The following is a 14,622-nucleotide window of genomic DNA, read 5'->3' as shown; positions in this document are numbered from 1 at the left end:
CACGCCCACTCCCTCCGCCCTCTTATATAAGGAGCGCAGCCGCCGCCGCTGCCGCGCCCCCTGCCGTCGGCTACGTGGCATGACAACCACCTCGCTTCTACGCCAAAGCCGTCCCCCCACCCCGCTCTCGCGACCCGGGCCGGAGCGCGGGAAGCGAGGGTGCTTTCCCATGAGCCTTTGCGCGGCGGCGGGAGAGTCTATAACGGCTTTTCCCGCCTTTTTTCCCCTCTCTCGTCTTCTACCCTCACGAAGCGCAGCGTGAGGGTACAGTAGGAATACATATACCGGTAACAATAAAAGGAGGTTAAAGTAACAAAATCGCTGCGTGTGAAACTAACCAGATTCCCCTCACGCCACCATGGGAAGTGGAGTCCGTTTTTCTCGCTTTTGTTAAGCAAAGAAGAGCCGGGAAACGATTGATTTTTAGGTGGAGACATTAGGAAAAGTGTTGTGGTGACGTGGGGGGGGGGTTTGGCGGTGCTACTGCTTATCGTTGCAAGAGAAAAGTTTTTTTTTTTTTTAGTTAACAGAGCTGGTGTTGAAAATAGAAACTGGATGCTTAAAAATGTGTTCCCTCAGAAATATCGCCCTTGTTCCTACAGTCCGTTTACTATTAGCATCATCACCATCTTAAATCCTTGGTACCTTGCTGTGTTTTGCTGCTGTTTAAATATGGCTGTTGAGAACAGCACTGGGATCCTTTGGAAGGTCGGTGTGCCATGATGGAAATAAGGCAAATTACAAATAAATGTTTTAGTTTGTAGCTTTGCCCTCGGGTGGGAAAAATATTGCGCCTGGGAAAGGGAAGTGGGAGTCAACAGACACTCAAGGAATAGTTTCGGAGAAAAAGGTTTTATTTCTACCATCCATGAACTGGTAGAAAGAGCAAGTGTGATAAGTCACAAAAAGCATGCACGAAGTTCACAATCATGTGCACAAGCATATATACCCCTTTCCAGTACCCTCCTCCTTTCTCCTCCCTCAGGAGTCCTCTGAGCATGAACAGAAAGCTGTCTTGGGACTATTTTGGACTCTTCCCAGGAAAGGGGGATTGGTGCTTAGAAATGGTGCTGTGCGACCAACTGGCTTCCAGCTTACATAAGAAAAACCCTGTGCCAGATTTGCTTCATTTGTATTTATTTAAAACTACTGTACTCTTTCCTATTTTTCAAACCCCACACTAAAAAAAAAAAAAAAGGCTCCCAGAGCAGCTTACAGATCACGAAAAAAAAGAAGAGAAGAAAGCCTCAGGTTTACAATCTTAAAAAGGACACCAAAATGATTTTGCCATTTTGGGGAAAATGGCTAACAACTCCCTTTTTAAGCTCACTGGGCAAATGCAACTTCCAGAGGAGGCAGCTACATTATTAGTTTGTTGCAAAAAGCCTAGAAAGACTTGCAAGAACTAGTTTATTGCAGCAAAAAAGAGGCATCTTCAAAGACTCAAAACACATTTTCATGGCGTAAGCCATTGTGCGCAAGAGCTGGCTTTCTCAAATGTGTGCAAGGATTATTATTATTATTATTATTAATTTATTCACAGTCCTTCATTTGAGGATCACAGGGCGGTTTACAATATAAGGTTATAAAGGTAAAAGGTAAAGGACGGTTAAGGCCAGTCAAAGGTGACTATGAGGTTGCAGCGCTCGAGGGAGTCAGCATTTGTCCACAGACATCTTTCTGGGTCATGTGGCCAGCATGAATAAACTGCTTCTGGCGCAACGGAACACCGTGACGGAAACCAGAGCTCAGGGAAATGCCGTTTACCTTCCTGCTGCAGCGGTACCTGTTTATCTACTCGCACTGGTGTGCTTTCAAACTGCTAGGTTGGCAGAAGCTGGGACAGAGCAACGGGAGCTCACCCTGTCATGGGGATTCGAACCGCCGACCTTCTGACTGGCAATCCCCAGAGGCTCAGTGGTTTAGACCACAACACCACCCACGTACCATAAGGTTATACTGGTATGTATTTGTCTGCTGCATGGTTCACACCCACACCCCTTCCATTTTTATCCTTACAACAATCCTGCAAGGTAGGCTAGGCTGGAAGAGAGTAGCTAGTACAGTGGCTATATGTCTTAACTCCACAGAAGACCTGGAGTTTTCTTCCATATTCACATACTTTGTCTAGAGATTCTCCGGGTCCGTGTTTGGTTCTGGTTGAGGGTCAACTATACCAGTAGCTGGCAGACAGGATAACATGGTTTGACTGCCACAAACCTTAAAATGTATTGTTGCATGCCACCCCAGTCTCTGAGTGGGTGCGAGATTCCAGGCACTTTCCAGTTTCTTTGAAATGACGGACAGCAGAGACTGTGGTTTCTTTGTGATATATGGTTTTATTTACTCATAAATGCAACTTGATCCTATGATAGAAGCATTAGAAGGGCTAGAACACCCTAGAAGGTCCCAAGTCATATAAATAGGATGGAGGGGGCACAGGGCTGCCCTGAGACATTTTGTTGCCTGAGGTGAAAGACTAAGATGGTGTCCTCCCATATAGAAGCTGAGCAGATTGGCTGCCGAAGCTCACTTCAAGACAAGGAATGGGACAGTCCTTCAGTGCTTCTGAGGATAGCAGGCTGTATTAGGGGGCTCAGGATGTGCCATGGAGGACATACAGTACACAGTTTTTACCTTGCAATATAAAAGGCTCATTTGGGAGGAAGGGCAGGGTATAAGTTTGATTAATAAGTAAGCTGTACTTCTTGCTATGGCTTCTGTATATATGCCCTGAATGAGTTTTCACCACATTTAGTTGGGCAAGTGGTGGGGTTGGAGGGAGGTTAATTGATCCCTCCAGCAGAGACAGAGGCAGATGGATATACAGTATAATCCAAGCAGCACACTTTTTAATTGCTACATTGTAATGTTTGCATCCCACTACTCTGAGGAATAAACAGTGGCGTGTTTTACCCTCACAACAGCTCTATGTAAGGTACATTAGCCCCAGACAGTGATTTGTCCAAGGCCACCCACTGGGCTTCATAGCTGAGTGGGGATTTGAATCTGGTTTCCCTACAATTACATTCAATACCCAACACCTTGGAATGGCTCCACACTTTACATGGCAGTCATGCTTGCTGCAGGAGGTACACCGGCATTTCAACATGTAAAGAGAGAATGATAATTGTATATATGCCGTTAAACATCTTTGTTCATGTGGGGCTCCCAGACACATATGCATAGGTATGTAAGGGTGCCCATCTGTTGTTTACACTTTATGAATTCTTTGCATGAATGCAAATATGTAAGTGTCACAGTCATTTAAAATGTTCAATGGCCCTTTACCATTGGAGCCATGTTGGTTCCCTATCCTTTTGTTTTATTCAACATGCCCCTTCCCTAAGGCATAGGTTGGGAAACAATTACTTAATAATATGTAAAATACAAAGTTATTCTCTTTTGTATCTCTGCATTTATATAACATAAAACGGGAGGAATTGTAGCCTGAGAGCCCCCCCTCCAAATGATTACAACCCCAGAGCACCCACCAATTATATTCTGGCTCTGATTGCTTGCATTGAGTCCCCAGTGAAATACTGTCATTAGACTGGACAGTCCATCCGCGCCATTTCACTCCAAATTGAAGCCCAGATTAATTGTGGTACTGGCGAGCTCTCAAAACAGTTTAGGAACGAGAAACTAACCATTAACACAGTGAAGCCACACTAATCACACTAGCCTTGATGCGGTCTCTTTCTTTGATCAGCTCACTCTCTCTCAGCAGGCCCCAAAATAGCCCCAGGGTACAAGAGTGCTTCCATTGCAATCATGTTAATTTTGCTTTTAGTTTGTCTTTAGCTGTTGGAGATTAATGAATAAAAGTGGTGTTTAAATTTACAACCAGGCTTGTTCTGATAGCTCAGTGGTATCATCGCCCCTGGTTTTTCAACTTTGATTATCTGAGCCAGTCATCTACAAAAAAGGAAAGAAATGTCTTTTCTATCTAGAGCAAGACAACACACAAACCTGATGGGATGCCAGAAGTATAGAGGTGTGAGGGGTGAAAAGATAGGCAATGCCGATCTCTTGAGATGTCTTAGTGTCCTACATTTCTGCTAACTGTATTATAAAGTAACCTATTTACAGTCATTTGTCTTCTAGATTAAATATATATTGACAAACAATGGGCAGCTTTTCCGTTCATCACATTAGTGGAGCAAAACAAGTAGGACAGCAGAATGCTTACTGCAAGCAAAGCTAATCATGGATATTTAATTGAACCATTTTAATTATTAACTGTAGAGTTTGAAAAGTGGTTACTAATGCTGCATTGGAGCTCCTTTTTTTCCTGCCCAATTTCAGTTTTTAGAATAGTTATGACAAACAACAGAACGCTGCTGCATTCACATGTTACACTAAGCTACGAAGCTTAGTTTATTAAGCCATACTGTACTATGCACAAGCTGCACGTTAGTGGATGCAGCCTGCGTGCTCCCCTTTTCTCCTCCTTTTGTATGAGCAGGTAAACAAACCACAGAGGGGCTTAGTGTCTGAACCCAGAATTATAGTTTGGACTGGTACGTTTGCACATAACACTGCCAACAGGTCATGATCTGGAGTCATGGTTTTTATTGGCTTATGAATCATGGATATTTTTCACTATGGCTTGGCATTATGTCTGAACCCAGCACCCTTAATTCTGGTTTATTTTGCCCCTTCAGATTCTCACCAGAGGATAGATGACAGGAATTAGGCTATCCCTGTTCAGAAAGTGGTTGAGCTGGGCCACCATTCGAAGCTAATGGAAGGTTAATGGAAGCCACCTGAACTTCAAAGCGACAGCAAGGGTTCCAGAAGTACCCCCAAGCTGTGTACCTGCTCCTTCAAAGGGAGTGTAAGTTCATCAAGAGCAGGCAGCCTTCCAAGAGAAGTGAACCACCCACTAACAGGGCCTCAGTCTTATCTGGATTGAGCTTCAGTTCATTGGCTCTCCTCCACTCCATTACTAAGGCAAGACACTGGTTCAGCACATTCACTGCCACACCTACAGATGTAAAAGAGAAGTAGAGCTGTGTGTCATCAGTGCACTGCTAAAAATGTACTAAAAACTCCATATGACCCCACTCAGTGGTTTCATGTACAGGGTGAGTCCTTAGGAAAACCCCCATGGATACAGAGTACACATGTTCCACGGGGCCTCTTTTAAAAGACTCACCCTGTATATATTAACCAGCATGAGGGATAAAATTGAACCCCGAGGAACCCCACACTTTACTTATCTACTCAAATTGTGAGATTCCATGGATCTTTAGACCACATGTATTCTGCTTGTGAACTGATGCTGTAATTGACACAGTTCACTCAATCAGCTAAGGTGAGAATCTCCATTTTCTCATATAAAGCAAGATTCTATCCTCATGATGGCCCTCAGTCATAACATAAGACCTATTCACCATATCACAGGCCTCCCTAAATCCCTGTCAAAGCAGTATACTGTAGTACCTAGACTCCAATTCAGCAGCTGCCCCCATCAAGCTGTCAAAAAAGAAAAAAAATGCATACTTGGCTTAGTGGCAGAGAAATATAGAAGTACCTTTTTATTTTAGAAATAAGAAACAGTCAAGGTTTTTTTGTGTTTTTTAGGGAAGTGTTTAACAAGGAGAGCCTTGTGTGACAGCATTATTTACCATGAAATGCTGTCCTAGCTTGTTGGTTTCATTATTAGTTCAGGCATGGCCAAGGGCCTGGTGCTCAGCATTAAAGTTGGACAGTAATACTCTGATAAAGGATATTGTTAACGTGCCTAGGAGTAGCCTTGGTCATGAATTCATTAGCTTCATGCAGAGATTGCATGCAATTCTGATTGCTGCTTGCAGAGAAACTTTAAAGGCAGGGGTGGCTGATAATTATCGGAGCACCCTGAACTGTGTGAGTAAAGTGAACTGGGGGAACTTAGTCAACGGAATGGCCAACTTGTTTTGTCTCACTGAGAGTTGGGGGACCACATGCAAAGGAGGATGGGACTCTCATAAGCAACATATAGAACAGAGATGGGCAGACTTTAGGCTTGTCATTACTCCTCTGTTTTTGACTAGAGATCTAACAACCAGTCAGGTGCAAAAGACAGGCAGTTAGAATGAACAAGAGAATGAAATTCTGAGGCTCGGACTTTATTTTCATTACCAGAACTGAACTGAGCTAACAGTTCTTTGACACAAAAGTTCACTTCTGGATAGCTTTCCATGTCAGCCGTCTAATTTAGATTGGGAAAATTATATTGTTCCAATTGTTAACCAATTGGGAGTCAGAAACCTTGCCAGTCTGCTGTAAATCACCCAGAGGGCCACTAGTAGATTCTGACCACCTTCTGATCCAAGAGAGAATTTCAGTCGGTGTGTATTTCTTCACTCTTGTGGGACCAGATGTATCTACCAAAATCCCCTCTTCAACATTGTGACCAAAGATACAGTAGTTTTGCCCTCCCTGCCCCAGGTGGGACTCACCCTGGGGAATTGAGCTGCAGCTAATCAGCAATTTTAAAAATACAAACCCTATGTCATTAACATCATTTTACAGTTGGTAGTTAGTTTTGCTAGAGGGTTAGTCTAGGGTGGAGCACCAAATGCAAAAAGCCAAGACTGATTTCACAGATGCCCTTCAAAGGACTTCACAGTCTCTCTCACTGTTAGTGTGAAGAAGCAAAATGTGGTTTTAAATGTACTTGTATCAGATTTTTGAACTGACTATGAAAGTTAGTAAGTGGTTGTAATAATTGCACCTCTTCTTTCCCGCAGTTTTAGTGTCACCTGTTAAAAAGGGCCTAGGCCTTGAAACCTAAAGGACCATCTTCTACAACATGAATATACTCAAACACTGTGTTCATCATCTGAAGCTTTCCTCTAGCATTTGAAGGTAGGTGGACAATGACCAGAAAGAGGGCCTTTTCTGCTTAGGGAATGCTTTATCCAGGGAAGTTTGCTTCCTGCCTTTTCAGTGCCATGCAAACACACTTTTATTTACACAGGTTTCGTAGTCTGGAATATGTGTTTCATGAAGATTTCCCCTCCTGCTCTTCTGAACTTTTAAGGTTATTGTGATTAAACTATTTTATTATAAACCACCCCGATAGTTTGGCTGAAGGGTGGCCTAAATGTATTTCAAATAAATAAAATAATGTGTTCTATTTGAAACACATTTTTATTTCCTCACTCTGTTTTCCATCATAGGGTTAAGCACATTGGTAAATATCTTTTAAAGCATTTTAACCTCTCTTATATGAATGGAAGTGTTTCCTTGGACACTTAACTGGTGACATACCTTTAAAATTTGCCAAACTATGTCAGTTAGTTTTACCCAGGCATGCTTGGAAAGGCTGATGGATACTTGAATAAACTGTAAATGTTATTTTCTTTTTCTTCTCCTACATCATTTACAGCCAGTAGTGTAAGCATATGTTTGGGCTTCCCTGCAAGAGATACTGGAGGAAAGACTTTGTACTTCTCCTCCCCACAATTTCAACCTTGCAGATTTCCTGAGTCCTGGATTTCAGATATCCAATCTTAAACAAAAAACTAAAGTACCCCCTTGGTACAATCTCTGCCTGTGATAGTACAATCAAAGAGGAAGTGTTCACTTAATAATTTGAGAACATGCACCTTGCTTTCAAACAGTCAATTGCTCTTCTTTCTAATAAGCCTTTTAAAAAATTGGTTGGAATGTGTCTGTAGATAAGGTTTTCTGCTTTTGAAGTGTTCTGTTTTCCTGGAGGAGGTCTTGTTTAATCGATGAGAATTAGATAGACTATAGCCCCTTGGGGTGGCTCCATTCACTCTTCAAAGACAAGTTGCTAACAACTCAGCACTGAACTATTTTATGAAGCCATATTTCATTCTTAGCCATTTATTTAGAGAACAGCACTAATTAATTGGTGTTGAGTTGCTTTTAATTATGCCCTGCTCTTAGTAAGCTTTGGGGATCTGTTTATTGTTGGCAGTGAGGCTTGGGATGGGTAGGGGTTCAAAAAGTCTGTGTTTAGCATTTTGCTTTTCTACATTCTTCTGGATTCATCAAATACCCTGAGAAAATTACCAAGCTTTTTTCTTCTTCACAGAAATAAAAACAGTTCCTAGACTGAATCCACACATTCAGCAAAGGAAATGTCATAGAACTGTAGAGTTGGAAGGGACCCCGAGAGTCATCTAGTCCAACCCCCTACAATGCAGGAATCTCAACGAAAGTATCCATGACAGTTGTTGAGAGGTATCTGTGTAGCCAGAGGCATTTCAATGGGGCAGTATGCATAGGACTATCTGGATACCACCTGTCAATACAAACACAGTCACAACAACTCCATTTTGAAGCAAGTGTTTTCCTCTTCCTTTGCTCACTTGGGAATTTTGGCATCCCCAGTTGTTGGAATGGAGTGTAGTTACTGGGTGTTTGTGTCTAATTGTGTCTTAATTGTGCCATTCTCTTACCTGTTATGGTTCAAGGAAGGAAAGAATAATAAAATCATAGAATTGTATAGTTGGAAGAGATCCTGAGGGTCATCAATCCAACCCCCTGAAATGCAGGAATCTCAACTACAGCATCAATTACAAATGGCCATCCAACCTGTGCTTAAAAACCCCCAAGGAGGAAGAGTTCACCACTTTCTGAGGGAGTCTGTTACACTGTCAAACAGGTCTTACTGAAATTTCCTGATGTTTAGTCAGAATCTCCTTTCTTCACTTGAAGCCATTGCTTTGGGTCCTACCCTTTGGAGCAGGAGAAAACAAACTTGCTCCATCTTCCATGTTACAGCCCTTGAGATATTTGAAGATGGCTTCCATATCTCCTCTCAGTCTCCTTTATATCAGGTTAAACATATCCAGCGCCCTCAACTGTTCATCATAAGGCTTGGTTTCCAGACCCTTTGATCATCTTGGTCTCCTTCCTCTGCACACATTCCAGCTTTTCAATATTCTTCTTAAATGGGAGCACCCAAAACTGGACACAATATTCCAGGTGTGGTCAGACCAAGGCAGAATAGAGTGGTACTATTACTTCCTTTGATGTGGACACTGTATTTCTGTTGATGCAGCCTAGAATAGAATTAGTTTTTTTGACTGCTGCATCAGACTGTTGACTCATATTAAGCCTGTGGTCTACTAAGACTCCTAGATCCTTTTCACATGTACTACTGGCAAGCCAGGTGTCCCCCCATCTTATATTTGTGCAACTGGTTCACTCTAAGTGTAGAACCTTACATTTGTCCCTATTGAATTTCATTTTGTTCATTTGGGTCCAGTTCTCCATTCTGTTACGGTAATCTTGAATCCTGATTCTGTCTTCTGCGGCATTACCTACCCCTCCCAGTTTGGTGTCATCTGCAAATTGGATGGGCATTCCCTCAATTTCTTCGTCCTAGTCATTTAAAAGTCAGCAATGTTCTCAAGTTCTTAAGAGTGTTGTGGAGACAGGCTGCTTTGTGCAAACCTCTGCCTTTATGTGCAAAATGTTCTTTCCCCATATTGTTATGATAATGATCTCATGGCAGTTCACAACATAAAAATACAAGATAAAAAAACACAAAACACATAATAAAAACAAAAACCAATAACATCCCCTTCCCCCTCAATAGCTTCACTTCCCCAGAGTTGTCTCTTTTGAGTTCTTAAGTGTGCACAAAATTGACCAGGGAGATACAACCCCATGTTATACACTATTTTCTGAGTTGCAGTCTTGCTATGTGGGGTTTATATTAAGGTGGTGATGTGCTGTGACTTGATGGGGCACTGGGTTACACCATATCCTATGTTTTGTCACAGTGATAATGGCAGAGTGGTTGCTGATACAGGGTGGCTTTCCCTCCCATTGATGTCAATGAGGCAATGACCTCCCTGTTATACAAAAAGTTAATAAATGTCTCTTTTGGTTCCAACCAAAGGCTTTGTTGGAAACTTAACTGGAATGCCCTGTTTGAAGAAGAACTGTGCAATGGGTTATGGGCTTAAGGCTCTTTACAAGTCATTGTCAGTTCAGATGAAGGAGCTTTTGCTAAAAGTGGCCCATGGCTGGGAACTTATCCTGAGGAAGCTCTGTTTCATACAACCAGGCAATTGACCCATGTGTTGGAGAGGATACTTGTATATAGATGTGGATAGAGGTATAAAAAATTAATAACTCATTTCATACCTATTAATGGTGGCAAGAGCAACTGTGGCAAAATTCTGTGAAAGACATTTGATTTTGACAGCTTTGATTACTGATATTCAAAAGGCTAGCAAATTGCTGTTCTAGAAAAGATTTCCCACAAGCTGAAAGTGGCAAGAAGATATACTGCAGGATACTGATTCCTCCCGCCCCCCAGTATGGCATGATTTTATTTTATTTAAAAATGAAGAATCCTTGGCCATCTGTTTATTTCAAGGTGTGGATTTTGTGAGATCACCCAAACCCAATTTTTGTGGATATATGAAATTACAAGCAATTCTAGTAATTCTGGTGGATATTGATATTGGATTGTTCTGCAGGATAATTGATATAATATGCAAAAGATGGAAATTATTTGGATTCAACATTGGTAATTTAACAGCTGTCCAGTAAATGATTAGTTTTTGTGCTTATTTCCTATCTGTCCTTGTAGATAAGGATTATATTTTCTTGGTGAGAGAAAAAAAGTTAACACTCATTGATAAAGGAATCTTTTTGATAGTGGCTGGATGAGACTGAGAAAAATAATGATAAGCCAAGTCTAATTTCAGCTACGTGGCGTTCATTCATGATAAAAGTATTTCTAGAAACCAATTCTTTGTTTCTGTAAGAAAAAAACCAGACCCCTAAAATTATAATCTTTGATGAAGAATGAGAGCAGACATTTCTGAGTCCATCATAAATCCCAGAGCTGATAGAATACACATTGAGAATATTACTTACACACACACACACACACACACACACACACACACACTTCTGAACTTGCTGCCAGTACAATAATCTTAGAGTCAAAGAGTAATCTATCCCTAAGTGTCTTAATAATGAAAATAGTTGTCCGATAAGCATAACACTGGATGCCTAGTGCTAGAGTAAGGAATATGTTGAAAGGATTTAAATTAAATTAGTGTTTTTTTTAAAAAAAGCTTATCTTGATTGACATTGTTGAATGAAGCTCTATTTTATGATTTAATGCTAACAAAAATTTGTGGAAAGAAAGGCCCTCTTTAAGGAAAAGTAGAAGAAAACAATTACCCCAGTGCAAAAAGCTACTTATTTATTGTTTAGTATATTTATTTGTCACTTACTCTAAAAATGACTCCAACTTACAATGTGAAAACAAACTTTAAAACCATGTATAAGAACAAGAATAAAGTAAGAACTTAAAATGCTCATCCAAAATATGTATAAAAGAGCTGATTCAATTGAACTCATCCTACTAAAAATGACGAGCAGAAGAAGAGTCTGCAAACATACCTAAGTAAAGGTAAAGGGACCCCTGATTGTTAGGTCCAGTCACGGATGACTCTGGGGTTGCAGCGCTCACCTCGCTTTATTGGCCAAGGGAGCCGGCGTACAGCTTCTGGGTCATGTGGCCAGCATGACTAAGCTGCTTCTGGCGAACCAGAACAGTACACAGAAACAATGTTTACTTTCCCGCTGGAGCGGTACCTATTTATTTACTTGCACTTTGTGCTTTCGAACTGCTAGGTTGGCAGGAGCAGGGACCGAGCAACGGTAGCTCACCCCATAGCTCACGTCACGGGGATTCGAACCACCGACCTTCTGATTCGCAAGCCCTAGGCTCTGTGGTTTAACCCACAGCGCCACCCGCATGCCTTAAACATACCTAGGTACCCTCCAAATTAGGACCAAGACTGGGGCTTAAAAATGTTTTTGTCTGGTGCCTAAAACAACGAATGATGATGCCAGGTGTACCTCTTTGGGGAGAGCATTCCACAAATGAGGAGCCACCATTGAGGCAACACCCCCCCCCAAAAAAAATCCTCATTCAATATCATACTTATAAAGGGACTCCATTTATAAAGAGATTCCAGTGGGGTTCCACTGATGGATTCACACAAGTATCATAACTGCATGAGGACATGAATGCATGTAGGGAAGGTGTGGAATCTACAGCTGATATGCCCTCATTGCCCTGACACAATCATGATCTCCATTTTGAATGCTTAGAAGCAGCAAAGGTTACTTCCATGAGATCTGTTGAGCACCTTTCTAAGACAATTCTAAAAGGTAAAAAATGGACATTTTCTGACTAGTGGTCATAATGTAAGGTTACCAGTTTCCCCCCCGATGAATCCGGGGACACTTTTCAACTTCAATGGATTTTGTATGGGGACTGATTTGTAAATCCAGGGACTGTCCCTGGGAAAAAACGGGGACGTCTGGTAACCTTATCATAATGTGTTATGCAAAATCTCCCTTGTTACAGTAGCCAGCACTTAAAGTAGTGTGCAAGCCAAGGCTCACACACTTTTTTTATTTGTAGCATTTTTATCTAATCCTTTTATCTAAGGAGCTCCAGGCGGCATACATGGTTCTTCCCCTCCTCATTTAATCCCTGCAACAAACCTGTGAGGTAGATTTGGCTGAGAGACAGTGACTGGCCCAAGGTAACACAGTGTGCTTCATGGCTGAGTGGGGATTGGAACCCTGGTCTCCCAGGTCCTAATGTGGCTATACCACACTGGCTCTCATAATGGAATGTACGGGTGTGGGACATCCATATCCACATGTTTGAACCAGCCTCAGCCTGTGGGAGCAGAAAAGTAGGATTTCCCCACTCTACATCCTTTAACAATCCTTGTGGCAACTTTGAAAATATATGTGCTGACAGAATGCACATATTGTATATGGAAAAGGTAATAAATTCAGCTGGAAACATTGCACCATATTTGCCAGGAGAAGGCTGTTGTTTGCATGCCCTGCTTGTGAACTTCCAAGAGGCATTGACTATACACTGTTGGAAACAGAATACAGTACTGGACAGCAGGGACTTTTGGTCTGATATAACAGGGCTCTTACATTATTATACTGAGATTGGTATTATATAGTTTATTTCCCCCACAATAAACTTTCATTCAGATTTTGGATGCCAGTAAAGAACTGACCAATTAATCCACACCCTTTGAGCCTTTCATTGGGAACTGTGGTTCCAGTCCAGCCAGTTATAAAAATCTGTTATTCTGCCAGAGCATATTCTAGCTTGGTGTATTTCAGAAAGAATATTGTAGAGCTGGACAAGGTGCAGAAAAGGGCAACCAAAATGATCGATGAAATATAACACTGGGTTCCTTAAAGCTTTCTTTTAAATGCAAATATAGGAGGATGTAATAGTGTATAAAATGATTCATAGTCTGGAGAAAATGGACGGAGTGACGTTTTATTTTCCTCTTTTAATACTTGAAACTTGGATCATTTAGTTGGGAGATTCATGGCAGAAATTCTTCATACAGTGCATAGTTAACTCATGGAATTAATTGCCACAAGATGTGATTAAGGCTGGCAACTTGAATGGCTATCAATGGCTGTTAGTGACAATGGCTGTATACTACATCCAGGGAAGAACAGCAGGAGAGGGCTATTGTGCTCATGTCCTGCTTGACAGCTTCCCAGAGGTATGTGATCGGCCACTGTGGGAAACAGTATGCTGGCCTAGATGGGCCTTTGGTCTGGTCCATCAGGTTTGTTTTTACATTCAATTCCTTAATTACACTATTAAAAAAGGGGAAGCTACTGGACTTCAGCTGCCATAAGCCACAGCCAGTATTGTCAATGATGATGGGCATTGTAGTCCAACGACATCTGGAGGGGACCATGTTGGCTAGGTCTGCTACAAACATTGCTTCACGATACATATTGTTTTCACTTACTCCTATTCTATCATTGCACTGGAGTCTGCTTTTTAACCCAGCAGGTGACCCTTGATTGCTGATGTGAGTAATCCAAGCCCATCTTTTCTTAATTTATGCCTTAACCAGGAAAACGAAACCATAGTAAAAATACAGCTGCTCCCTCTTCTGACCATAATAAGAGGAAATGGCCAAGTCAAATAACAGCTGTCCCCTCCCCAGCATTACAGTTATGAAGGAAACTACTACCCTTATATTTTCCCTTACCTTGAACTTGTATTGGTGTTTCCTCCCTTTGCCACAGCACAACTCCTGTGCAGCAAAAAGTGAAGCAAAAAGGGAGGAGAATCTGCTAAGGAGAACTTAGGGTGATAGGGTGGGCATATGGAGACTCTTATCAGACCAGGGCTCTTTCATCCCCCACTTTAATACCACTTTTCTGCATTACTGTATTCAAGGTGGTTTACAAACCCATAGAAATGGCAAAATATAGGACAAAAATCACACTGCCACCCTATAACAAAAACAAAACAAGAATCCATATCACCTAAGATATTGCAATTATTGTGCAAGACAATAAAATGTCAGCACATAATCAAACAAAATCACCTCCATCAGTTACAAATCAATAATTAAAAAGTGACCAAACAATATCTGCAAAAATATAATAGATGAAATGCCACAGATCATGAAGAAAGAATAAGTGAGCGGCTGGGTTAAAGCTTCCCTTCCCTGTCCTGTGGAACACTGTCCACCCACAGTTGGGCATTCATGCCTCTTGCCATGACCTACCACCCAAGGAACTTGCCCTGTGCGGTAGAGGATTCTG

At 41.6% G+C, this 14,622-nt stretch overlaps 1 protein-coding gene and 1 long non-coding RNA gene across 2 annotated transcripts in view; one reads left to right on the top strand and one right to left on the bottom strand.

Moving 5' to 3' along the window:
- PAPOLG (poly(A) polymerase gamma) overlaps window positions 1–2,595 on the bottom strand; it is a 38,697-nt gene extending 36,102 nt beyond the window's left edge. The window contains exon 1 of the mRNA XM_083494382.1: window positions 2,221–2,595. Coding sequence (XP_083350508.1) covers window positions 2,221–2,240 — 20 coding nt within the window. The 5' untranslated portion in view covers window positions 2,241–2,595. The remainder of the gene's footprint in view (window positions 1–2,220) is intronic.
- LOC310702918 lies at window positions 56–8,270 on the top strand. Its single transcript, XR_014523790.1, has 3 exons — window positions 56–756; window positions 1,047–1,962; window positions 6,741–8,270. It is a non-coding gene; the product is annotated as an uncharacterized lncRNA (long non-coding RNA).
- Window positions 8,271–14,622: the final 6,352 nt, after the last annotated feature.

This window comes from Podarcis liolepis (assembly GCF_965112155.1).
Source record: "Podarcis liolepis genome assembly, chromosome: 3".
Classification (NCBI taxonomy): domain Eukaryota; kingdom Metazoa; phylum Chordata; class Lepidosauria; order Squamata; family Lacertidae; genus Podarcis; species Podarcis liolepis.
The sequence above is the reverse complement of the archived record's forward strand: the minus strand, read 5'-3'. Positions and strand labels throughout refer to the sequence as shown.